At 39.0% G+C, this 25,777-nt stretch overlaps 1 protein-coding gene across 1 annotated transcript in view; it reads right to left on the reverse strand.

Moving 5' to 3' along the window:
• Positions 1–10,841, reverse strand: part of LRRC72 (leucine rich repeat containing 72) — a gene marked incomplete at both ends in the record, with an annotated part of 42,077 nt that extends 31,236 nt beyond the window's left edge. Inside the window, 3 exons of the mRNA XM_081243657.1 lie at positions 109–178; positions 4,694–4,767; positions 10,749–10,841. Of these exons, the coding sequence (XP_081099783.1) occupies positions 109–178; positions 4,694–4,767; positions 10,749–10,841 (237 nt within the window). The remainder of the gene's footprint in view (positions 1–108; positions 179–4,693; positions 4,768–10,748) is intronic.
• Positions 10,842–25,777: the final 14,936 nt, after the last annotated feature.

The following is a 25,777-nucleotide window of genomic DNA, read 5'->3' on the forward strand; positions in this document are numbered from 1 at the left end:
AATTAGTAGTATGAAATATTAATACTTTTCATGATCTGTCCTATTAAAAACATGAAATTAAGATAGCACTTTAATTATAGAGCCATTTAAGATCAAATATCATACTACCTTGTTATGATGTAGCCATAAGTATTTTAATTTTTTAAACCTAGAAAGATCAATGACCTCTGTCAGTTCCCTGGAAAGGAAAACAAAAAGGGAACATTAGCAATGATTAATTCATTCATGGGTAAGGTGGCTTATGTAGTATGACTCTGGGGGAACTGGAAAGGCTTCTCTCTGTCCTTTCAAAATTACTGGCACTCTTATATGTGCTAACTTCCTAAATTCCATCTACAAAACTTCATTCCCTTGGGTTAAGATTTTTGTCAGCCAGTAAAATGAATACTAAAAGAGAATTTTATCACATTAGTAGAAACTTATACCTCATTATGACTGAATTTATTGGGACCTTAATTTAAAAAGATTTCACTGAGGAGAGAGCAGAGGAAGAAAAGTGCAGAAGACATGGAACTTAAGGTAAACATGAGAAACAGCATTGACTCCTGCTTCAACAGTGCCTGCAGGGTCCTTACTTTGAGGTTGTCCAGATCTTGGCCAAACTGGATTTAAGACATGGAAATCGTAGGACACCAAGAGACAGAGACTGGGTTAAGTGTTTTATTCTCCCTTTGCTGTTTGTTAAATGTGGGGTCAAAAATGTTACCCATCCTTCTTGAACTGTGCAGGACTCCAGCTGCCCAAGTGGTCCTGAGTCTTTTTGGTGATGCAGCTCACTCAGCGAAGGGGCAGACGTAGGGTGTGGAGGGGGAGCTGTCAGCAAAGAGAGCACAGCCTCTGCAGATAGCTGGCCCTTTGACTGCTGTGGGCTGGAGTATTCTGATCTCTTTCATTTCTTAGGACATAAATTGTGAGCCCAGGCCAGGTATATACACATATATGTCTCTATTAAACACTTATAGAGCACACTCTGTGTGCAAGGCACTTTTCTAAACACTTTAAAAATACTAATGTTAATTAATATTACATACACTAACTTGTTGTAGCAACATCCTTTCACAATTATATTTAACCTTGGGACACTGAGGGACTAATTTTTTTAAATGTTTATGAAAACATATTTTTTGTCATGCAAACAACATTTCTAAACAAAAGAAACCCCTCTCGCCAACTTTTTATATTGGAAAATTCCAAACCTAAGAAAAGTTGAAGGAATAGTACAATGCATGCCTTCGTAATTTTTAATATTTTGCCACATTTATGCTCACTCTTATCTATATATACAATATATCTATTTGTGGGTTGATAATTTTCTTGGTGAATCATTTGAAAATAAGTTGCAGGCTCTGATTCGTAAATATTACAGCACACGCATCCCTCAAATAAGGACGCTGTCCTGCATAACCCCCATACCATTATCACACTTAGGAAAATTAAATTCAATGATATCATCTAATACACTACTATTCATATTCAGATTGTTCCTGTTGCTCCTACATTTCTTTTATAGATTTTTTCTTTGTTTAAACCCAGAATCCCATCAACATTCATACATTGCATTTTCAGTTGGTATAACCCCTTAGTCTTCTTAAATTTAGAAGTCACCTTCTCTTCTTTGTTGACTTTAACATTTACTTTCTGAAGAGTCCGGGACAGTTGTCTGATAGACGTCTCACATTCTTGATTTGTCTGATTGCTTCCTCATGATTAAATTCAAGGTAGATCATTTTTCAATTACAAAGGTGGTAATTACTGCATCACACCGGGAGGCAAAATGATGCCACTTTGTCCCATTCTTGGTGAAGCTAAGTTCAGTCATTTGATTAAGGCGGAATCTGCCAGTACTCTCCGTTGTGAAAGTACAAATTTTATCATTGAAAAGTAATATCTGGGGCAAAACTCTGAGGGATTTGACATTGTATATACTTCAAAATGATCACCAGAGGAAATCCAGTTACTGAAACCATACAAAGTTAATATAATACTATTGACCGTATTCCTCATGCTGTACATTACATCCCCAGTTATTTTACAACTGGAAGTTTGTACCTCTTGATCCCGTTCACCTATTTCATGCCCCACCCCCAAATCCCTCTCCCCTCTGGTAACCGCCAATCTGCAGAGAACAGATTAGTGGTCCCCAATAACTATTTATTTAATGGCTTTAGCTTTAGCTTTGATTAATAACCTTTACCTGAATCAGTAGATTTGGTATTATGAAACGGTAATTTTTCTAATGCTCTCATTCTTTTTACATTTATTAGCTGGTATTCTATAAAAAAGATCTTCCCCTCCCCTTTATTTCTCTCATTCCTTCTCATCTCCACCTTTCTCAGATTTGAAGATTTTTTTCTTAATCTTTTCTTACTTTTCTTTTTTTATTCTCAAATTATCCCAAACAAAAGACTTTTCAAGCAGCCCACCTTGTCCTTTTGACATGTACCGTTAGTCTTCGAGCACTTCCCTGGCACAACAAAATATTCTAGGCTTCTTCAAAGCAACTTGTAATAGATTTACACACATAATGCATTCTCCTCTTTCACTGTAGATGTGTAGCTAATTTCTGGGAGGGGGATTTGGACCCTGACACATTTAAACTACTGCATTGGACAACAATGATATTATGTTAGCTTCATTGTTTCCTACGAAAAATAAAGCAATCACTACATGGTAGCAGAGAAACTCAAGCCCCACTTAGAGTACCTCTCCAAGAATTCCCAGGAAAGTTATTTTAATACATTAATGCTTAAAAATATCAACTGTGTCAAATAAATATCACTAATTTTCTTGTAGTAGTAGTACTGGTGCTGAACTTTCTGCTATTAGATAATGTAATAAAGTGGCTCACTGTTGAGGGGAATTTATCTCAAGTCAGAAGGGTTTATTCTGCATATAAACCCAACCTAAATCAATAATGGGCTGTTACATTTTAAGGTTAGGCCAATGGAAGACAATAATAGGAAATTCTACTACTAATGCTGGCAATGACTCGTGCTGACAATAATACGTCATCTCTGTTGTTACAGTATATGTGCTGCATGATTTCTCAAGGAAACACTGATAGGATATTTTCCAAGGGCAACAAAGACTTAGGCAAATAACCCAGTTTATCCAGTTTATTGGCATCTGGACTGTGAAACATTTCTTGTACCCAAATGGATTAAATGATGACTTAGTATTCTTAGGATATAAAACGTATTGTCCTTTAACTGAGAAGACCACCAATTACCACTATCAGAAGATCAATATTTCTATTTTTTTCTAGTGTTTTAAAGCTTTTCTTATTGTTATCTACTTATCTTAGTGATCAAGAGTGTACAGTTTTTAAAATCATGAAAGGCTTAGAGATGCAATCTTTTGAAGACAAAAAAAAATTTTATTGTTATTATAAAACTAACTGACCTATAGGAAGGTTCAAAGCATGACCTTAAGTTTGTCAGAATTACCTACCACACTTGTTTCACTCTAAGATGTATATTTTTAAAAATCTTATATTTGTCAGCTATATATTCCCTTACTACCAAGAGATTCAGGGCCATTACAGAAATAAATATTATTCACCACACTAATAAACTAAAACATATTAATATAAAACAAAAGAAATGTTTATTAATGAAGGGTTTCCTCAAATCACTAGAGATAAAGTGATTAACTTCATTGATAAAGTAGGACATTTTCTTTAAAAAGCAGCTAAGTTCCGAATATTACATACATGTAGAAATATGTTAAGTCTATTTAAAAATAATACATGGAATTCAGAGATCAAAAAGTATGAAGAAGGGAAAGAAGAGTAGGAATACGGTCATTATGATGAAAATGCTAACTGTGACGACACAGGTGTCATTTGTTGGCTAGTAAAACCTCTGCTGTCAGCATCTAATGGAACACATACTTCCTCTTCCACCTGGGTTCTATCTCAGGCACTGTGATTGCTCTGTAGAAGAAGAACCCACTTTGCTGTCTGCCACCTTGGGGAGTTGGAGTGGAATCAAAGAAGTTGATCTAAAGAAGTTATATGAGAGAGAAGTTTCATACTTACCAGTAAAATTAGTATAAAGTTTGTTAGGTAGGGATTATAGTATAATAGGGGTTATTATTACAGTATAGTGGTATAATGAGTCATTATTCTCTAATAGTAGTAGCAACATTAACTGTACTAATGCTGATTGAGTACTTACTGTGTACCAGACCCTTCCCTACCTTCTACTAACTCACCTAATCTTCACAACAACCCTGTGAAGCAGATAGTACTGTTATATGCAGGCAGTAGGTTTGCCAGATAAAACACAGGATGCACAGTTATATGCGAATTTCAAAGAAACAACAAATGTCCCAATGCAGTGTGGGACATACTTACACTAAAAAAAATTATATTCATTTGTTTCTCTGTAATTCACATGTAACTGGATGTTCTATATTTTTATTGGCTAAACCTGACAACCCTAACAGAGAGGCTTATGACCCACCCACGATCACCCAGCTGGAAGAGACAGAACTGGGATTCAAACTCAGGCTGACTCCATAATCTTTGTTTTTATCCATTTCAGGATCCTGCATCTCCAATAGAGACTGTGGACGCCAATGAGCATGTGCTACTTACCTATCTACAGAAGGGGACAACAATGGAAGAGAACATTTGAATCTATGAAACATAATATGATGCTCTTCTATTTCGCATATAAAGTACACTTACTTTTGAGAAAGAAACAGCTCAAAGACATCAGCATCCTTCTTGTGGCCACATATCTTTAGTTGATCTTCAACTGCCTGATAACATATAATTAATCTGTCAAGCCACATTCCACTGAGCAAAAATACTGAGACATTTACAGTCAATAACAATAATGTCTACAAGAAGATCAAAAGAAAGGTGAATATGGAGGCAACTACTCTAAACTGATAAATTCCAACGCTACAATTATACATTACTTAATCATTTTTGTGGTTGAATTTCATTATCCTTAATCTTGGGCACAGATGTGTAAACAAATTTTAATCAAGAGAAAAAATGTGTTTGTGTACATATACCCCCAAACCAAGTATTCGATTCTCCATGAGGAAGAGTAATTTGGTCTTTAAATATCTGTAAATATACCTTCAAACATGAAGGACTGATATTTGCTAGGTTTACCATGTTTGCAGAAGACACTCAGTATCAAGGTTGGAGGTGGAGGGAGTAGAGTATAATGTACATTATCATATGGGGCTTGGCACCCTGTAAATTCTCAATAAATGTCAGACGAATGAATGAATGAGTGAATAAATGTTATTTTCTTTTCTCTGCAAAGAAACAGTGTCTTCATGTTTCAAGAGTTACTAACATACTTGCACAATGGGAATTTTTGGTGGAGAAGTAGCAGTTTTTATTCCCATAGGTTTTTTTTTGGAAAACACATATCCAACAACAGCTATTTAACTGCTTTGCTTTTTCTTCTTAAGGTCCTTTACTAAACTACCAAATAACATTTATAGGCCACATGGCCTAAGATGATATGGAAAAATTAAAGCCCATCTATAATTTGTCAATGAGGGAGTAAGCTAACAAGACACAACAAAAGTGGAAAGTATAATCATTGCACTTCTGGAATCTGAAAAACATTGTAATTACCAGAGTCAAAACAATCACCAGGGCTTCCCTGGTGGCGCAGTGGTTGAGAGTCCGCCTGCCGATGCGGGGGACACGGGTTCATGCACCGGTCCGGGAGGATCCCACATGCCATGGAGCGGCTGGGACCGTGAGCCATGGCCGCTGAGCCTGCGCATCCGGAGCTTGTTCTCTGCAACGGGAGAGGCCACGATAGTGAGAGGCCCGCGTACCGCAAAAAACAAAAACAAAAACAATCACCAAATTTCAGCTGGGATTTGTTGTGGGTGGTGAGGTAGTAATGTCAGTAAGGGATTTATGAAATTTTGACAATGGTTTCATTATTTAGTAGAGGACATTAGAAGAGTTAGATTTAATGGGATGAACAAATATCTAAAGAAGTGAAAAAGACAGATACCCCAGGGATGGAGAGCAGCTGCTAATTTATATCCCAAACTTCCTTTGTGACCCTGTTATACAACCTGAATCTTGGGGCTTAGAGAATTTATTGGCTCAGGTGTAGGCATTTCCATCAGGGTATTTTTGTAACCATGATAAGTGAGCTGAATCTGGGGCTTAGAAAAACCCATTGGATCAGTCTTAGGCATCCACATCTGGGAATTTTAATTTAACATCCAAACCATCAGCTTCTACTGTACACAGTCAATCTCAATTTCACCAAAGTGTTTGGAATGTTAAAGCCTGATCAAATTAGAATTAAAATTTTGCAGCTATCTATTAAAATTACAAACTTGCTTTTAACTTTATCCCACAATTTCACATCTAGCACTCAGAAATACACCAGTACATACACACACATGCAAAATGTGAATACCACTGCTCATCTCATACATACATTGTAGTTGTGAAATATGCCCCATTAATTGGAATATGGGTTAAATTAAAATGTAACTTCTCAATAGAACGCTGTGCAGTAGCTTAAAAATGTAGACAGATGGATATCTAGACCAATGAAGATATCAAAAAAAAAAAAAATATATATATATATATATATATTTTTTTTTTTTTTTTTTTTTTTTGCGGTACGCGGGCCTCTCACTGTTGTAGCCTCTCCCATTGCGGAGCACAGGCTCCGGACGCGCAGGCTCAGCGGCCATGGCTCACGGTCCTAGCCGCTCCGCGGCATGTGGGATCTTCCCAGACTGGGGCACGAACCCACGTCCACTGCATCGGCAGATGGACTCTCAACCACTGCGCCACCAGGGAAGCCCTCCAAGATATATTTTTAAGTTAAAATGTCATAGGCAGTCGCATAGCACAGGGAGATCAGCTCGGTGCTTTGTGACCACCTGGAGGGGTGGGATAGGGAGGGTGGGAGGGAGACGCAAAAGAGAGGGGATATGGGAACATATGTATATGTATAACTGATTAAATTTGTTATAAAGCAAAAAATAAAAACAATAAAAAAAAATTGAAAAAAAAATGTCATAGGCAGTTTTGTTACCAATGATATTTATATGCACACAAAACGCACACACTCCAAGTTATTAACAAGTTATCACTTGAGATCATGAGGGACTGTCACTTTTTAAGCAATCCACTTTTCAATAATGTTTGAATATTTTATGATAAACACATATTAACTTAGTAATCAGAAGTTAATACACATTTTGAACATTTTAGCCATGGAATGAGTATTTTAGGATTTAAATCAAATTTTGAAAATAAAAACAGGAAAAGGGAAATTGAAACTATCGTCATAATATGTGAATCACTGATGTAATTAATTATTTATTTACACAGCTCTTTATCATGGCATGTTTCCTTCCAACTGAAAACTTCATACGAATCTGGTAACAATAGTGTCAAAATGCCAAAGAACTCAAAAATGTGTCAAGAAGTTTCAACTTCCAGTGAATCCGTGGTGGAGCAGTTTCAGTTCCCAAACAACAAACAACTTCACTAGCAGCATATTCCTTTCATCTAAAGAAGCACAAGAATTCTTTCCCTGGACTATTTTTTTTTATTGTGGTAAAATATACATAATATAGAATTTACTGTTATAACTGTACAGTTTTGTGGCATTAAGTGCATTCACATTGCTGCTCAGCCATCACCACCATGCATTTTCAGAAGTTTTTCATCTTCCTCAAATGAAACTCTGTACCCATTATACACTAACTCCTGATTTCTTCCCGTTGCTGACACCCACCCTTCTACTTTCAGTCTATAAATTTGACTACCCTAAGTACCTCAAATAAATGGAATCAGGCAGTATTTGTCTTTTTGCAACTGGCTTATTTCCCTTAGCATAATGTCTCCAAGAATCATCTATGTTGTGATGTATGCCAGGATTTCCTTCATTTTTAAGGCTGAATAATATTCCATTGTATATATGTACCACATTTTGTTTTTCCATTTAACTATCAATGGACACTTGGGTTGTTTCCACTTTTTGGCTTTTGTGAATAATGTTGCTATGAACATGGGTATACAAATATCTGAGTCCCTGCTTACACTTCGTTTGAATATATATTCAGAAGTGGAATTGCTGGATCACATGGTAATTGTATATTTAATTTTTTAAGGAATTGCCATACTATTTTTCACAACAGCTGCACACAACAGCACTCTTTAATATGAACATTTTTAAAGTCGTAGGTCCAAACAGATCATTCAGCCATTTATTGAACCACAAACTACTTTGTCTTAGTTCAGGCTATGACTAGTTTAGTCTAAGACTAGCTAGTAAATGTAGCAATGAATCAGGAAAGGTGCCTACTCTCTATGACTAAACTTTTAGTAAGAGAAGGAAGTATACACAATGTTGCAAAAGAAGGTTGCAAATATTAAGGGCTAAGAGAAGGGGAAAATATGCTCTGGTGAATTAAGAGGAAGAAGAAAATACTGTCAACCCTGGGAACTTTGAGAGGATTTTAGGGCAGCACTGACAATTGGGCTGGGTCTGAAATGGTGAGGAGAAATTAGACACAGATATCGATGGATGGACATTTTAGACACAGGGGAGTAAGTACACAAAAGAGAAAAAGCAGGGGAAGAACGTGTGAGGCGTTAGGGTTGTACAGCCTTTGGCTGCAGGGAAAGGCACGGGGAAGGCAATTGTGAGGAATCAATTTTAAAAGGTGGGTTAGGGTCATATTATTTGTGCTAACTTTGAAATTTAGGCTCAGAAGTGTGCACCTACTGCTCAAACAAAACTTTTATAGGTCCCAAGAATGCTAACTTAAAATCACATATTTTATGTAATCTGAAATTTAAATTTAATTTTATACGAGATAGATATACATATACATGAACTATATATACTAACTGCACGGTAAAATCAGTGTAAGGAATTCCAATAAAGTTCTGATTTTTCCCATGACAACTACATCAATGCTTTTAAGCAATATGCAATATCAAGTTATTTCAAAATCATTTTTCCTCCTTTTCTTGTGCCCTTGTTTTGTCAGTCTGTAAAAGGATGGGCTTAATAACTATTGGATAATTCATCACTGGACTCAATTCTGGGGCAATAGAGAAGTATTATAGGATTTTTAAACTGGAGAAGAGATGTGACAAAGCTAAATCTCAGGAAGATGGCTGTAGCAGCACCATATATGGTGGCCTGGGGTGCAGACAGAACTGCAGATAGGAAGCAAGGTTGCCTCTGGAAAATCAAGTCAAGAGCCGATGAGCCTGCCCCAGGACAGTAGCAAGTGAGAATAAGCAGTGAACAGATACGACATGTGATGTACAAAGAGAACTGATGAGAACTGGCAAGTAACTAGAGGCAGAGAATAAGGGCAAGGGAAGTCACAGGTGATGATGATTGTGCGATGACATGAGGATGAGACAGGTGACTGGGAGGGAAGATGCTTGCAGTTGAGAAATGCTGAAACTGAGGCACTGGTGGATCACACAAGTCAAGCTGTCCACCAGAAAGCTGCAAGTGGGAGAGCGGATCTCACCAGCGATGTCAGGGTGGGTGTGTACAGACTGGCCAGTCGGCCAGCACACAGGAGAGAGTGGGACCCAGGTAAGATCATCGTGAAGTGTCTATATTTAGAAAGAGGAGGAGAGAACCAAGCTGGATAAGGAGAAAGACGGGGCGTTGTTATAAAGTGAGGAAGAGAAACAAAAAGACAGTGGGAGCTGAGAGGGCGGATTTCAAGAAGGTAGAATTTGAATCTGCAGTGTTGCATAGGGTGGTAGAGGATACCACTCAGAAAAGGTATTCAATTTGGGGAGCAATTTCAGCAACGTGATGAGGAGGAAATGTTAGCTTTCAAATTAACTGATTGACAAAACAGGAAAATAAAAACAATCCAACACAGAACTTGGGTGCAGAGAGTTGGAAAGAATAAAAGCAACTTCTTCCACTGCGGATGCCTTGGAATCTGGATAAAGGAGAAAAACGTTTGAAAATTGCGGGATTATTAAATCCTAGAAGAATCAAGACTGTATTAAAATCTGTAGAAGGAAATATCCTTGCTTTGACGATTTACATACTGTAATGATAGATAAATTCCTATACCTACATGCAATACACATGCACCACAAGTTAGTTAAGATTTAGTGTGAAGTTTTCAGTTCATTACAGAACTTTCAGCCTTGATTAATCATCATAGCCCCCAGCCTTTCTAGACAAGTGTGAGAACTCAAGAACACCTTGCTAGGTCCTAAGTGGCATAACACAATTTTGACATTTTTTTCCCACTCAAATATTCTTTTTAGCCATTATCTTAACTGCCCTCAACTCTGCTTGTATTGTCCCTCAAAGAACTTTTCCTCCCCATTGTGTCGATCTGCACTTTAGGGGAACATTTCAGTGTTATATATATATGTGTATATATATATCTCCTTTGGAGAGTCAAGACTCCAAATTTATGGCCTTATTACCTAATCTCTAAACTGCCGTAATTATATATTCAGGAGATATTAAGTGGGAAAAAGTTAGTATACATCAGTTAGTGTGGATCAGGGGCAGCCCCCAAGCCCCACCCAGGTGATTACAGGTCTCTAGCCCCAGTTGGAGGGTTTGGCTGAGGTCCGCTGTTGCTCCATCCCTCCGCCCTGGATCCCAGGGGTGGCTTCCAGCGGACTAGGGCATCTGACAGGCCCCCTCCTCACCCCGCCCCCGCCCCTGCCCCTGCCCCCGCCCCGAAATGCTCCGTGATCTGGGTAAGGTGGAGATGCTTACTCTACGGCTGATTTCCAGGGCGGCGTCTGCCGCCTTCGCTTGGCTTGTCGTGTGTTGGAAGGCACAGGGCAGATGTTCGAGGTCCCCAGTCATCAGGACACAGGGGGACTCAGCAGCACCTATGATCAACCCAGCCTGGCCTGCGGCTGATTGTTCTGACGGTTACCAACAGTTACCAGAAACTTGTTGACTAAAAGCCAATCCAAAGTAGGGAAGATCTGAAGCCAAAGCCTGACTTCTGTGACGTTCGCGGGTGTGACCCTGCAACACCCCGTCGTACCTCAGATACACTAGTGTTTCCCCTGCGCCAGGTACTGCGTGCCATACATGCCGGAAAGACAGCATATGCCAGAGACCATGAGTGTGTCAGAGGACCCCAACTGCAGTCACCGAGTAATAATAATTTTACTGAGATCTAAATATCAGAAAATTTACATTTCTGAAAATTAGATGGGTCTGGAAACCACTGGCCGTCCCGGAGGGTAGGGGTGAAGCAGTGCCTGACAGAGTCCTAGTGGAGCTTAAGGCAAAAAGAAAAAAAAATCAATACTGCTGATCCTGTCTTTATTTGAAAATTTGACATTTGTTCATCATGTATGTCTTGCATTAATTTTGATTTTCTAAAAACATATTGCATTAAGGTTTATTTTGCTAAGGTGAGTCACTATTTGGCCAGTCTCTTCCAATCTTGAAGACTTCAGACTATCTTATGATCTTATCTATGAGTTTGGTTCTCCTCTAGCTTGGGAAACTTCCGAGGCAGGATTCTGTCTGTGCCGTCACTGTTTTTTGCCAGGACCTAACACACTGCATTTAATAAATGTTGATTCAACTGAATGGGTTGGTTTCTTGGCTCCAAATTTGCACTTGAAATCTAGGAATTAAATGTAATTTTTTGAAATGCATCAAGCTACTTGCATTAAAAAATACTGGTATCGGAATAGAGCATTTAAAAAAGTCTCAGTGAAGAAACCACACTATCTTTTTTTTAAAAAAGAAATATTTTATCTTGACAATTTCAGGATTTCAGAAAAGCTGCAAGAATAATACAAGAATTCTTGAATACCCTTCACCAAGATTCCAAATGTAAATATTTTACTACATTTTTTTTCTTGCTCTCTCTCTCATTTAAAAGTAATTTGTAGATATATTGCCTTTTTACACCTGAATTCTTCAGTGTGTTTCCCCAAAAGCAAGGAATTCTCTTTTAAAAACACAGTCCCATTATTGAAATCAGAAATTAATATTGCTATAATACTATTATATAATCTACAGAACTTACTCATATCTGATTATTTCAATAATGTCCTTGGTAGCAAAAAAAAAAAAATTCGAAGATCATGCATTGCATTTCATCTTGTCTCTCTTTAGTTTCCTTTAATCTGGAGCAGTTTCTGAGTCTGTCTTTATATTTCATGACCTTGACAGTTTTTAGGAGTACAAGCCAGTTATTTTGTAGCACGGCTCTCAGTTTGGGTTTGATGTCTCCTCGTGACTAGATCCAAGTTATGGACTTTTTGCTGAGATACTGTAGAGGTGATGCTGAGTGCTTTGCAGTGCATCACTTTGGGAGGTAGTTGCTGTCAATTAATCCCGTTACTGGTAGTGTTACATTTGATTATTCAATTAAGGTCATACCTGCCAAGTTTCTCCAGTCAAATAGTAAAGTTACTATTTTATCTTTGTAATGTATAGGTTTCTTGTGGGGAGATACTTTGAAACTATGTAATATCCTGTTATTCCTCAAATCAAACACACTATTTTTAGTACTTCTAAAAATTATTTGAGCCTTTTGGGGCAGGTGGGTGGGTAAAAGTCTTCCCAATTATCATCGAGAGAGTAATCATCTGAAAACTACTGTTTAAATAGCTTTTATCCCAGAAATAAAAATCAGATGAGAAGAATGGTCCACTAAGAAAAGGTATAAAATAATTTACTAGCCTCTTGTCTCCCACATTTGCTGTTAATATATGTTACAACATTTCAGATATCATTCATGTATATTCTACATGGAAAAATGGAAATGCATACTACTTGGTCAATTTTGTACCTTACACAAATGCCAGTTTTAGAACCATATGCAAAATACTTTCAGAGAGCGTCTTAGAGAAGTAAACTACTAACAAGTTAATTTCTATTAAAATCACATTTAAAGATTATATTGTTGATTAATTTTTAAAATCTTTTTACCTTATACCGATTAAGAAGAGGAAAATAAATTTTAAAAAGAACAGCTCTGTTCTTAGGAAAGGAACTCAGAAACTCATTTATTATAAGGTCTTCATGTGTTCCCTCTTCAAGAAAAATTTACAATTTAAATGATCACAAGGACTAAAATAATGGAAATTTAAAATGGAATGTGAAAGCTGGGGGTTAGTGAAGGCACTTCTTGGGTAAAAGGTTCTCCCTAGACGTCCTCACATTGCTGATCTACAAAAGAAGTATTCCTAGCCGAGTGAGCAGAGAGAACTTTTACCTCCATTTGGTGGGATTATAGCTGAGGAATCCAGCCTGAAATTTAAAAAATTTGTGTAAAATGTACATTCTCCTTTATACTCAATCTTGTTTTAATATAAAGTGGCTCCCCCTAACCCCTCTCAAATCTTTGAGTAATATTTACATCGAAGCAAGACACCCTGTGTTTACCCTGTGGCTTTACCTCCCTGGCATGCTGCCATTGCCTGCAGGCATATGCATAACCCAGTTTGAAAGCTCTATCATACCACGTATGTGGATTTGGATAAGAAAAAAGAGCCTTGCACTCCAAGTCAGGGCATGTGGGATTTAGTCTCAGCTCTGACGTTAACTAGTTGTTGGCCACCTTCAAGGCACTTAATGGCTCTGAGCCTCAGTGTCTTCAACAGTAAAATGAAGGAGTTGGAAGTTTAGCTCAAAAACTCCATTATTTAATTACACTCTCCCAGACAGGTAGTATGTACTGTTCACAGAGTAAAAGATTCTTATGGAGTTGTTCACATGTAATTGTTTTTCAAGAACAATTTTCTAGTTTAAAAAAAAAAAAGTGTAAGAAAAGTGTAATGGCTATCATTAAAGCTAAATAATTTTTTTAAATTCTCTTAATTCTGTCTTGAATAATGCCAGTCTGGATGTTATTTTCCTAAGTGAGTAAAAAATATTTATGAAATAAAATTATCATTATCACCCATTTCTACTGTGTAGAATGAGCATAGAATGAGTAATATATCAGTTACAATCAAATCACATTCTTATATGTATAAAAAGATATATCTTTGTATGATATATAATGAACAGAGCATCAACATTTTCACTGTTATACCTTTAGGTAAAATAACATACCATTTTAATTGACAGCTACAGTATTCTGTTTGTTTCCAAATTTTCCAAAATGAAAATTACAATAATGTTGGGAATTCTTGGAATTCTACATGAGTCTTTCATGTTACTGCACATCTTATGAGAACAGGCACTGCCTCTGTTCAGGACCACATTGTAAAGCATTGTAAAGGATATTTGTACAGTGAACAGCCTTGGGAGACAGAGACAGTGTCTACCTCCAGAGCAAAGGGTGGGTGTTATGTTTGTTACTGTGCAGCATCATAAAGATTATGTCTCCCTCTTTTATAATAACGATAAGGTCAGACGGGCTTACTACCCAATATAAAAGATTTGGGTTCCATAAGCTCGGAGTTCCTCTCCTATAACACAAGCCACTTACGTGACCACATCACCTGGACTAGGAATTGTGGCTAAGGGAATTGGTGCAAATATCCAAACTCTGGCTATGCTGTTACTGTGAGTAATAAACTGTCCTTAGTCTCTGACCCAAAAGTCTCATATTTTCTGCCAGCATCTGTCACACTGCGGCTGGCTAGCTTTTTCTTCTGCTTGTGCAGGTTTTTGTTTTTGTTCTTGTTTTTTTTAGTGGAATGTATCCATGTAATGTGTTTTTCAGCTTTTATATTTCTCCTTACCGTCTCATGAACCTCCATCTTTTAAAGTCAGCTACTAAATTAAATTGTTGCATCACGTTCCACCGCAACGTATTTTATGGTTTATTTACTCATTACTCTATTGATGGACATTTACATTGTTTAGTTTTTTGCTATGATAAACAGTGCTGTATTAAATGCATTTGTGCTCTTGGGTTAGTATTCCATTAGCTGAAATCCCTTGATGATATTAATGAATCATACATGAGTGTCCCTTTCTTTGTAGGATGATATCAATCTTGTTGAAATTTGCCAATCTAATTAGAGAAAAATTTTATCTCAATGTCTTCATTTGTATTTATTTAGTGAAGTTGTGTCTTTTCAAATGTTTATTGGTCATTTTTATTTTTTCTGTGAATTGTTGTTTCATATTAATTGCTTAATTTTACCATGCAAATGCCAGTGACTGAAGCTTTACAAGCTAGATCTGTAAAGAATTTTCCAGATATTTCTTGAAGTCAACAGTGAGTTGCCTCAAGTCATTTTGTAGCATCCTGCAAAGCTGTCTTCCTTTGCTCTCTTCTCCCTGGATAATGCCTGTTGCCCTTTAGACTGCTTAAATAAACTTCATCTATCTCCAAAACTACCCCTTCACTGATCTCCAGGGTCCATGCCCAGGATGCTATCCTCCGATGCTCTCTAAGTGTTGCATTTTTTGAGTTATCAGAATGGTGGTGGGTTCTGAGCTAATGGGGGAAGTATCAGTCTCTCCTCAACCTTATGGCATGCTTAGTTATTGGGGTTCTGAAGGAATATTGCCCACAAGTAATATTTCTTAAACTCTCAGGAAAGCAGCCATTTCCACTTCATCCTTACATACCTGTTTTCCCTCAAAATTCACACACGATCCTCTAAATACCTCCCTGTATAGGAACAGGAAGTGGTTCAGGTTTGGAAACATACTATACTGTCTGGGAAAGCGAGGAACCTCTAGACAGAACCCCAGCTTAATCAAATAATATAATTTTTAATTCCAAACCTGAGTTTGCTTCAGTGTGATTTCACATCTTCTCCCAAGAACCCCATGTCTAAGCTCTGTCTATCTCACCAAATAGCTATCCTTTGACTATCCCTTGCACCTAGGGAATCACATGTCCATCAGGATCCTAGGTATAGAGTGTGAAAAGGAGGAGGGGGCAAGAACTCCAGGTGGGTTCATCCACTTTTCCCACAGTGGAGTGGGTGGGAGTGGTAGGGAAAGAGTCCAGTGGAAGAACTAAGCAGGGCCCTCTAAGTCATGGAGCCTAGGTCAGAAGCCCCCTTGCCTGGAATTAGAGGTGGTACTGGGTGGAAAAGTCATACAAGTCACAAATATTAATTTCCATTATAGAACTTCACTGTGTGATGTCATTGAAATTACTAACCCTTCCCTCACTTTGCTCATCAAGTTTAGGCTTGATGAGTTATTGATGGTTTGTCTTGAGCTAGCAGAGAAATCTTGTTAGTGCTGTTAAGAATGCTGAATTTTGGGCTTCCCTGGTGGCGCAGTGGTTGAGAATCTGCCTGCCAATGCAGGGGACACGGGTTCGAGCCCTGGTCTGGGAAGATCCCACATGCCGCGGAGCAACTAGGCCCGTGAGCCACAATTACTGAGCCTGCGCGTCTGGAGCCTGTGCTCCGCAACAAGAGAGGCCGCAATAGTGAGAGGCCCGTGCACCGCAATGAAGAGGGGCCCCCGCTTGCCACAACTAGAGAAAGCCTTCGCACAGAAACAAAGACCCAACACAGCCATAAATAAATAAATAAATTTTTTTAAATGTTAAAAAAAATGCTGAATTTTTTCACACATATGATGTAACAATCAGGCACTTCAAGCATAAATTCTCTCTATATATAAATGTGTGGGTATGTATACGTTTGTACATATATGTGTATATATGTGTGCATACACAATACATGTGTGTGCATGCATGTATATATGTATATATTCATATACATGTACACATGCACACACACTCATATAGCAGGCAAACTCTACAATGCCCCCAGTGATCCCCACTGATTTTCACATCCTGTATTATTAATCCTCTCTCCTTGCAAGTGGGTTGGATTTTGGTCTCACTGCTAATGAATGGAATACAGCAGAAGGATGGGCTATCAATCACTTCTGAGAGCAGCTTACAAAAAGACTGTGGCTTCTGTCTGGGGCACCCTTTCTTGTTCTCTGGCCCACTCTAAGGTAAACCAGCTGCCGTGTTGTGAGCTGACCTATGGGGAGCCCATATAGCAAGGTACTGATGTCTCTGGCCAACAGTCAGAGAGGACCTGAAGCCTGCAATGGTCATGTGAGCCAGCTTGGAAGTAGGTCCCCCCAAAGGAGCCCTGAGATGGCCACAGCCCTGCAGCCTCGTGGGAGACTCAGCCAGAGTCACCTAGTTGAGGCACACCCAGATTCCTGACACTCAGAAATGGAGATAATGTGGGGTTTTTTGTTTTTTGTTTTAATATGAAAAAGATTTTCTTGACATATATGTGTATGTGTGTGTGTGTGTGTGTGTGTGTACATAAAGCTGGGAAAGAGAGGGCCCATTGAGGCAAATGCATAGGGGGAGAGGAAGCATCTGAAAACAGCTGTGGGCATCCTGACATTTCCAAGTCTAGGGAAAACTGGCTGGGAGCTTGGGTCGGCCAAGTTAACAGTCAAGCCAGGGATGGCACAGTGGATGATACATGCAGCTCTCTTCCATTCTCCTAACTGGAACTTCTCAAGTCTGGTGTAATTTCTGAACTGGGCCCATATGCTCCTCACCCTCCAACACAAACACACACACACTCTTGCACACCCCTGAGGTGTGGTCCTCCGGCTTGCTGTAGGAAGAGAGGAGGTTAAGTTTCACTTAAAGGGGCTGAGCCACTTTCCAGTGAGGCAAAGTCCATTGCAAAGTTCACAGTTTGCAGAATAAGATCTGCTCTTCATTTGTTGAGTTTCTTCATAGAAGAAAGGAATTAGCTGATGGCTCCTATGAAGCCCCGGGCAGGTTATGAGGCTGCCAGACTGAGATGAGCACAGGCACAGCTGCCCTGACCAGGAGCCTCCAAACACAATGCTGCCTCCTCTAAGTCAGAGGGGTGTCCTGACTTGGGGGCACCAGTGTTCTTACTGAGAGTAGAGGTTCCTCTCTAAATATGGATGGTGCTATCCCCCATGGCACCACCTGGGTTTTGGCCAGGTGCTTTGTATGAATGCAGCACCCAAAGTGTATCCAGTCACAGCAGGTGTGGTGCTGTCCCGCATTGCCCCCCCCACCCCGTTCTCTGTTTGTTCTTTTAATATTGAGCTGCATGAGCTGTTTATATATTTTGGAGATTAATCCTTTGTCCATTGATTCATTTGCAAATATTTTCTCCCATTCTGAGGGTTGTCTTTTCATCTTGTTTGTAGTTTCCTTTGCTTTGCAAAACCTTTTGTTTCATTAGGTCCCATTTGTTTATTTTTGTTTTTATTTCCATTACTCTAGGAGGTGGATCAAAAAAGATCTTGCTGTGATTTATGTCAAAGAGTGTTCTTCATATGTTTTCCTCTAAGAGTTTTATAGTGTCTGGTCTTACATTTAGGTCTCTAATCCATTTTGAGTTTATTTTTGTGTACGGTGTTAGGGAGTGTTCTAATTTCATTCTTTTACATGTAGCTGTCCAGTTTTCCCAGCACCACTTATTGAAGAGACTGTCTTTCCTCCATTGTATATCCTTGCCTCCTTTGTCATAGATTAGTTGATCATAGGTGCATGGCTTTATCTCTGGGCTTTCTATCCTGTTCCATTGATCTATATTTCTGTTTTTGTGCCAGTACCATATTGTCTTGATTACTGTAGCTTTGTAGTATAGTCTGAAGTCAGGGAGCCTGATTCCTCAAGCTCCGCTTTTTTCCGTCAAGCCTGCTTTGGCTATTCGGGGTCTTTTGTGTCCCCATACAAAGTTTAAGATTTTTTTGTTCTAGTTCTGTAAAAAATGCCATTGGTAATTTGATAGGGATTGCATTTAATCTGTAGATTGCTTTGGGTAGTATAGTCATTTTCACAATATTGATTCTTCTAATCCCAGAACATGTTATATCTCTCCATCTGTTTATATCATCTTTGATTTCTTTCATCAGTGTCTTATAGTTTTCTGCATACTCGTCTTTTGTCTCCTTAGGTAGGTTTATTCCTAGGTATTTTATTCTTTTTGTTGCAATGGTGAATGGGATTGTTTCCTTAATTTCTCTTTCTGATCTTTCATTGTTAGTGTATAGGAATGCAAGAGATTTCTGTGCATTAATTTTGTATCCTGCTACTTTACCAAATTCATTGATTAGCTCTAGTAGTTTTCTGGTGGGATCTTTAGGATTCTCTATGTATAGTATCATGTCATCTGCAAACAGTGACAGTTTTACTTCTTCTTCTCTAATTTGTATTCCTTTTATTTCTTTTTCTTCTCTGATTGCTGTAGCTAGGACTTCCATAACTATGTTGAATTATAGTGGCGAGAGTGGACATCCTTGTCTTGTTCCTGATCTTAAGAGGAAATGCTTTCAGTGTTTCACCATTGAGAATGATGTTTGCTGTGGGTTTGCTGTATACGGCCTTTATTATGCTGAGGTAGGTTCCCTCTATGCCCACTTTCTGGAGAGTTTTTATCATAAATCGATGTTGTGTTTTGTCAAAAGCTTTTTCTGCATCTATTGAGATGATCATATGGTTTTTATTCTGCCACAGTTTTTGGTCTTAAGGTGGGAATTTAAGCTTATCCAGACCTCACAACTCTAGGCACAATTATTGGTCAATCACACAAGCCAGGCCAATCAGAATCCTTCTCTAGAATCTTTTCACTATCATTAAGCTCTTATTGTATGAGCCTAGAGACTGCCATCAGCCATGTTTCTTTCTATATAGAAACTGGAGCTACAGTAGAGGAAAATAAAACTAACACACAGATCAAGAGAAGATCAAGTCTAATGGCATTTGAGTTCTTGGTTCTAGCTTGTTCCATGCGTGCTTCCACTGTAGTTTGGTTATGCGGGTCAACGTATACTTTCTTTTTGGTTTAAGCTGGTTTGCATTAGATTTCTCTACATTAAATCAAGAGTGTGACCAAGTTAGTTGATGTGGTAATGTTATCTTGAGGGTGTACCGCATAATATCATGGCATTTTCACATATACATGTTGTTTCTTGGATCTACATCCTGCCGACCCTGACTCTAATTTTTATTGCAACACTTGCCCAGAGTTTGCATCTATTGATCTTCCTGCCCCACCCATCCCCCAAATTAGGAACTAATAAGAAAAATTTGAAATAATTCCTGTTCTTTCTCTCTATATATATAAATTTACATTAAAATTATTGGACAACTGCCAAGAGTTTGAAGTACAGCTGCATCTTGTGAATTAGTTAAATATCATAACCCTGTTTGCAGTTTCTATCAGTAACTGGAATGAATGTTATAAAAAGAGCATTTACTAAAAAGAATGTGTTGTGTAATTTAATGTATGCTAAATGTAGGTGGTCTAAAAATATTTTACTGCATTCCTACCTTTACTAATAAACTTTTTAAATACTGTCACTAAAGTGTGAATACCATTCGACAAAGGAAGTCAACTAAGCCCTTTATATGACATTATTTTAAATAATCTTTTCTATATTTTCTAAGCCAGATTGTATAAGTAGTTAATCTATCTACCTATAGTAATGTTAGTTGGTGGAAAATGTCATGCATCCTGCCTTCGGTGTGATTACATACATTCCTTTTCAACTTCCTTTTGTTGACTTTTGTTATATTTTGTATCATAGCTTTAGCAACTAGGATGTCTTTGGGGTGAAGAAAATCCCTTATTTCCGATCCTTGTCATTTACAAATTAATGACTCAAAGTATTACAAGTGCACTCCCATAACTGTTTATCTTGGTGTGGCCAATGCTGAAAGTGACTACTACTATCAAAATTATTCTGTTCTTTGATATGATCTCTTGCTATTTTTTGGTTCTGTTTTCTGTAAAAGTTCAGGAATTCCATCAGAAGTCCTTTGACAAGAAAATTTACCAAGAATATTATTGGATTGGTAAACTTGACAGTTTCTTTGCTAAGAAAGTCTAGCTTCCATAGCTTAACTTCTTACCCTACAGCTATTTTGTTCCCTCTTGCCATATTTTTTCCTGTACGATTCTTGTTTGAATAAACTATTTTTTATTAACTTTATTTTGTAACTTAGATATGGCTCACACCTAAACTGTAGGTAGCTATGGTAACATAACAAGTTCACACTTTGTATTAATTAGGAACTTTTAAGAAGCTTCATTTAACTGGTGGAATGACCCCAAGGCTCTTGTCTGGAGATCCACATAAGAGAGACCCATTGGAAAATCATAAAGTCTGGCTGTGGCTTTTTCCCAGGGCAGCTTCTAAGCCCTGGATCTTATATTGTTTATCTATAAATGATCCTGGTTGTTGCTTCCAAGTTCTTCTGGTTTGTCATGCACAGAGCCACTAGCAGACTCGTTGGCAGTGATAGGTGCTAACCTTGGAGGAAAGGTGTAGTTATCAGTGAGGATGTCTTTCATTATAGTATCAGGACACTAGGCTCTACTTGTTTCAACAGTGAAGAAATGCCTTGCCTCCCTAACAAGAAGTCCAAAGGAAAGCAGTTCTGGGCTCCACACAGTCAGGAACGGGGCTCCAGAACTCTGCTAGTTTTAAAGGCTACACTCCTCTAAGGCAACTTTCTTTTCTGGTTGCCTCCCCGCAACACAGGTCAGCAGCAGCAGTTCCAGGTTTCACAGTTTGACATGCCACTATTGAGAGAAATAAGAGGGGCGTCTTTCCATTTTCACCTTCCAAGAGTGAAAACCTTTTAGGGAGTCTTTCTTTCCCTGAATGCTTCCCTTCAGGTATCCTGGGCCAGAATGGCATCACATGCCCTCCTAAACATTGGCAAGGGGAGTGGTATTGCTATCATTGGTAGACAGTCAATCATTGGTGAACTCCTACATCACCCACTGGGCTCCTCCTTCCACAAGGACATGCTCCTCCCCTGGCCTGAACTCTGACACTGCACCCACCCACCACCCCATGGGGCTTCTCCGACAATGAGCAGAGGCTCTGAATCCTCAGTATGGGCCCATCCATGCATCGACGGGTTCTTCACCCAGCCCAGGCTCTGACACCCGTGTGCTCCGTCACGCCACTGAGACTGCCTACCTAGCAACAGCCTGTTCCAACAAGAGTTAAAACCTTGCTCAGATGCAATTTTTATAGCAGTCTATTTAAAGAAGCAAGTTGATATGGAAAACAGCTATGTACAAAGTAAAAAAAAAAAAAAAAGCTATGAGATTTTTCCACTTGCAGGAAAAAATAAATGGGAGTGGTCAGACTAGAAAGCTTTGATGGTACATGTACGCTGTTGCTATAGTACCTACAGTTAACAAATGTGGTTTTCATAAATTAAAAAATATATATAACTATTCCCCCATCGCATCAGCAGTATCTCAAGTTACAGAAACAGAGAATAGCAATTTCAAATGACATTTTAACTTTTATAAATATGTAGTAGTATTTGTCAATTGGAAATATAAAAATAAGAATCTGACCCTGTTTTGCCAGAAATGAATTTAAAACAGAACAATTGCTTTTTAAGAGTTAATGTGATGGTACTTCTGATCGGTCCTGACCATAATTTCATCGTTCTTGTCACTAGAAGGGAACTTAGAGTGGCAATAATCCTTTTATGTTGCTATATTACCTGCAAGACTTCCACAGCAGGCTCATTTTACAGATGTGAAGACTGAGGCACAGTGAGTTAAGTAACTGATCCAGGGTCACACAGCTATAAGACGGACAGGCAGGACCCACCCCATACAGCCTGGCTCCCTTGCCCTTATAGCTCCTAGTGTGTGCTCATCTGAGGAAAAAATACATGGCTGTGGTATTATCTTTACTAGAAGAAAATTAAGAAATAACCAGAGAGGGGAAAGGATTTATGAATCATCTGTCCTGTGGAAATTAAACAGGTGTAAAAGAATGATGAAATAGAGTTACATTTACCAATGAGGAAAGATGTTTAGTTTATCACACAATGTTTGCTGTAAAAACTGAATCAGGACCATCTACAGATTATAAAGCAAGTGTTTGTATAAACATATAAATGCCCCAAGCAGGACTGGAAGGATTCTAGGCAAAGTGTCCACAGTGTCATTCAGGGAGAGCAGACTCGGGATATGAATTTGGAGTATGAGAGGACAGCAGAATTTGGGTTATGAAGTGAGGAATCTCAGGGGATAGAGGTGAGTCAACACAGCTCAGAAAGGAAAGGTCAAGCAGGCCACCTGAGAGACAGGAACACCCAGGAGGTCCATGCTACCCCATGAGTGGGGTGGATCCCACAGGCCAGAAACTGGGGGCTCCCCTGTCACAGCTCCACGCAGGGAGGTCAGCTGCCCAGACCAACTCCAGAGTGATATCAGGCATACCTGGGCCAGGTGTACTCTCCTGGGTCCCTCACCTTTTCAGGGTTAAAAGACATGCCGTGACTAGCAGCCAATGCCAGGTAAATGCTGGACAGAGCTCAAGCCCATGGTTGGTCCCTCACTAGACAGAAAAGCTCAAAGGTGTGTAAGAGAAACAAAAGTCCCTTTCAGAACCTCTGTTGTGGTTAACCAGCCCTTAGTCATGAACGGTCTACTCAGAACATCCTGACCTGCTTTCTGTTTAACTCCCTTCAGGAGAAGTTCAGGAACCTCCACTATGTTCCAGGAAGGCAGCTGATGCTGGGGGTGAACACAGGAATGAGACTCAGTTCCTGTCCTGATTTGGTGAGTGGCCAGGGTTAATCTGCCCGTCAGCTACCTTTGAACCTTGTGTCATTCCATTTAAGAGGCCACATTTTCTTTCTGACTGTGAGTAAAGACCACCATCCAGAATGCAGAGCCATCTGGGTAAGGCCAGGAGGCTTGAACCCCTCCTGTCATGATGGCTTCTTCTACTTTCATACCAGTCACCATATGATGTTACTTGTCACCATATGAGTAACATTGGGCTTCCCTGTTGGACTCAAACTGCAAAATGGTCCGATTCTGTCCCCACGCATCCCAGACCCTGGGCCCAGGATCAGAGGGAAGTCTCAGCCTGGCTTCTCTGGGCAGCTCCGTCTAACTGGTCACAAGGTCCAGAGCAAGGTTGGGAGAATCCGGGGTCTGGGAAAGGGGGAAAGACCCCATGCTTAGAGTCTCCATTGCTACACTCTGCGGGTGGCCCCAGGGTGGGACAGGACAGGGCCCCTGGGCTTCTCCCAAGATGACATGATGGTTATCCTCATATGGTTTTATTTCTTAGCAAATTCACCAGAGAGTTTCAGTGGTCTTAAGCATTCTCCTAAACCAATCCAGCTGTTTTGCAAATGGCAAAGGCATTTTGGGTGAAACTTGGTGACTTATGGAAGTTAGGAACTTGATGAAATTAAAATGGAAATAATTTTATGGAGAAAAAAGCCTGACTAGAATTTTGAATGGTTTGCACGAAATTTATAGATTAATTTAGGGAAAATCCAGATCAACATAAATGATTGACTTCCCATGCAGGTGCAGGAGTATGAGATGTTATTCTATTTGTTGAGATCAGTACCTCAGAGGACAAGGCCATCTCTTTGCCCTTCCTCTTTAAAAAAATTTTTTTAAAGACTGACTTGGCTATTTGTGGTTAAATATGTGGTGTTGGGCATAGTCTATGATGGGATTTGTACTTGATCGTAATTGGGGTAAGGCTTCCGAAGCAACTTAATAAAGTGGTGACGGCATCATTTCAGTACAGGTGGTAAATCACGTGACTATGGACATTTCTTGGTGATTCTGAAATAATTAATAGCAAGTTAGTGATAGTCACTCTGATAGATGATAACATTATTCTTAGCTCTCTCTGCCTAGTCTTACTTCTCACAAGAGTTTTATTTATCCAAAGATATTTGCTTAAGCTCTCTCATGTTACAGGAACTGTTTTAGGCCCTAGGGACACATCAGAAAAAAACAAAATTTCTTTCCCTCATTACATTTTAGTGGGCACAACCGAGTTATATAACATGACATATCTTTATACATAGCTGTTTCCATGAAAAACAAGAAAAACAAGAAAAGGCTGACTGTTTCACCATGAAGATGGTGGTACCATTTGAACTGCTTGTCATATTTCTGGCCCTCCGCTCTTCTCAGCACATGGTTAGATTACACTTCCTTGATCCCTTCTCATTGCATGGGGCCAGGTGACTAGTTATAGCCAGTGAGTTATAAATAGAAATAATTTGGGTCACTCCTGAATGGGAGCATTTAAATGCCAGTGCAAGATTTTCCATGACATTTCTTTCGGTCTGACATGAGGATGGCAACATCTGAGACAGTGGCTGCTTCGTCTGTCTGGGCTCCTGAATGACTACTACCTCCTCCTAATGGACGTGGTGTGTGACTGAGACATTTTGTGGTATCGATCCTTTGAGATTTTGTAGGGGAGACATTATTTGTTACTGAAGCATAGCTCAGCTTATACAGACTAATACAATGTGTTTAAAGGAAAACAAAATGAAGCATTTTTATTAGGACCTGTGAGCAATCAGGTGTCAGGTTATACTTGCACAGCAAAATTTGGCAAATATTGACCAGGCTTTGTACAATATTCCTTCCACTGGAATTAACTGGAATCAACTAGTAAATGTCTCTTGTTGCCTTTTCTATTTTCCTTTTCCTAATCATTGGTCCCATGTCCCATGGCTGCAGCTCTGGTTCATTTTCTCTTAAGTGCTTGGCACCTTCTCCTCATACACTCCGTAAACCTCTTGAATTGTATCTGGCTTTGACTGTCTGTTATGAATACCGCATATTTCTGGTTTCATTCTTCCTATACTCCACATTGCACCAAGTGCAACATGAACATCTTCTTTGCATTTAATCTAGATGACATGTTAATTTATTTTAGTGGGCTAAGGTAATGCTACAGCATTCCAATGCATATTAATACACTTGGATTGGCTCTATCATTTTCAGAATTATTACTTTATTAGTAAATGATACTTGTTATCATATATTCAATCCCCTTTCCTCCCCAAT

The sequence above is a fragment of the Mesoplodon bidens genome (assembly GCF_964165515.1).
Source record: "Mesoplodon bidens genome assembly, chromosome: 9".
In the NCBI taxonomy this organism is placed as follows: domain Eukaryota; kingdom Metazoa; phylum Chordata; class Mammalia; order Artiodactyla; family Ziphiidae; genus Mesoplodon; species Mesoplodon bidens.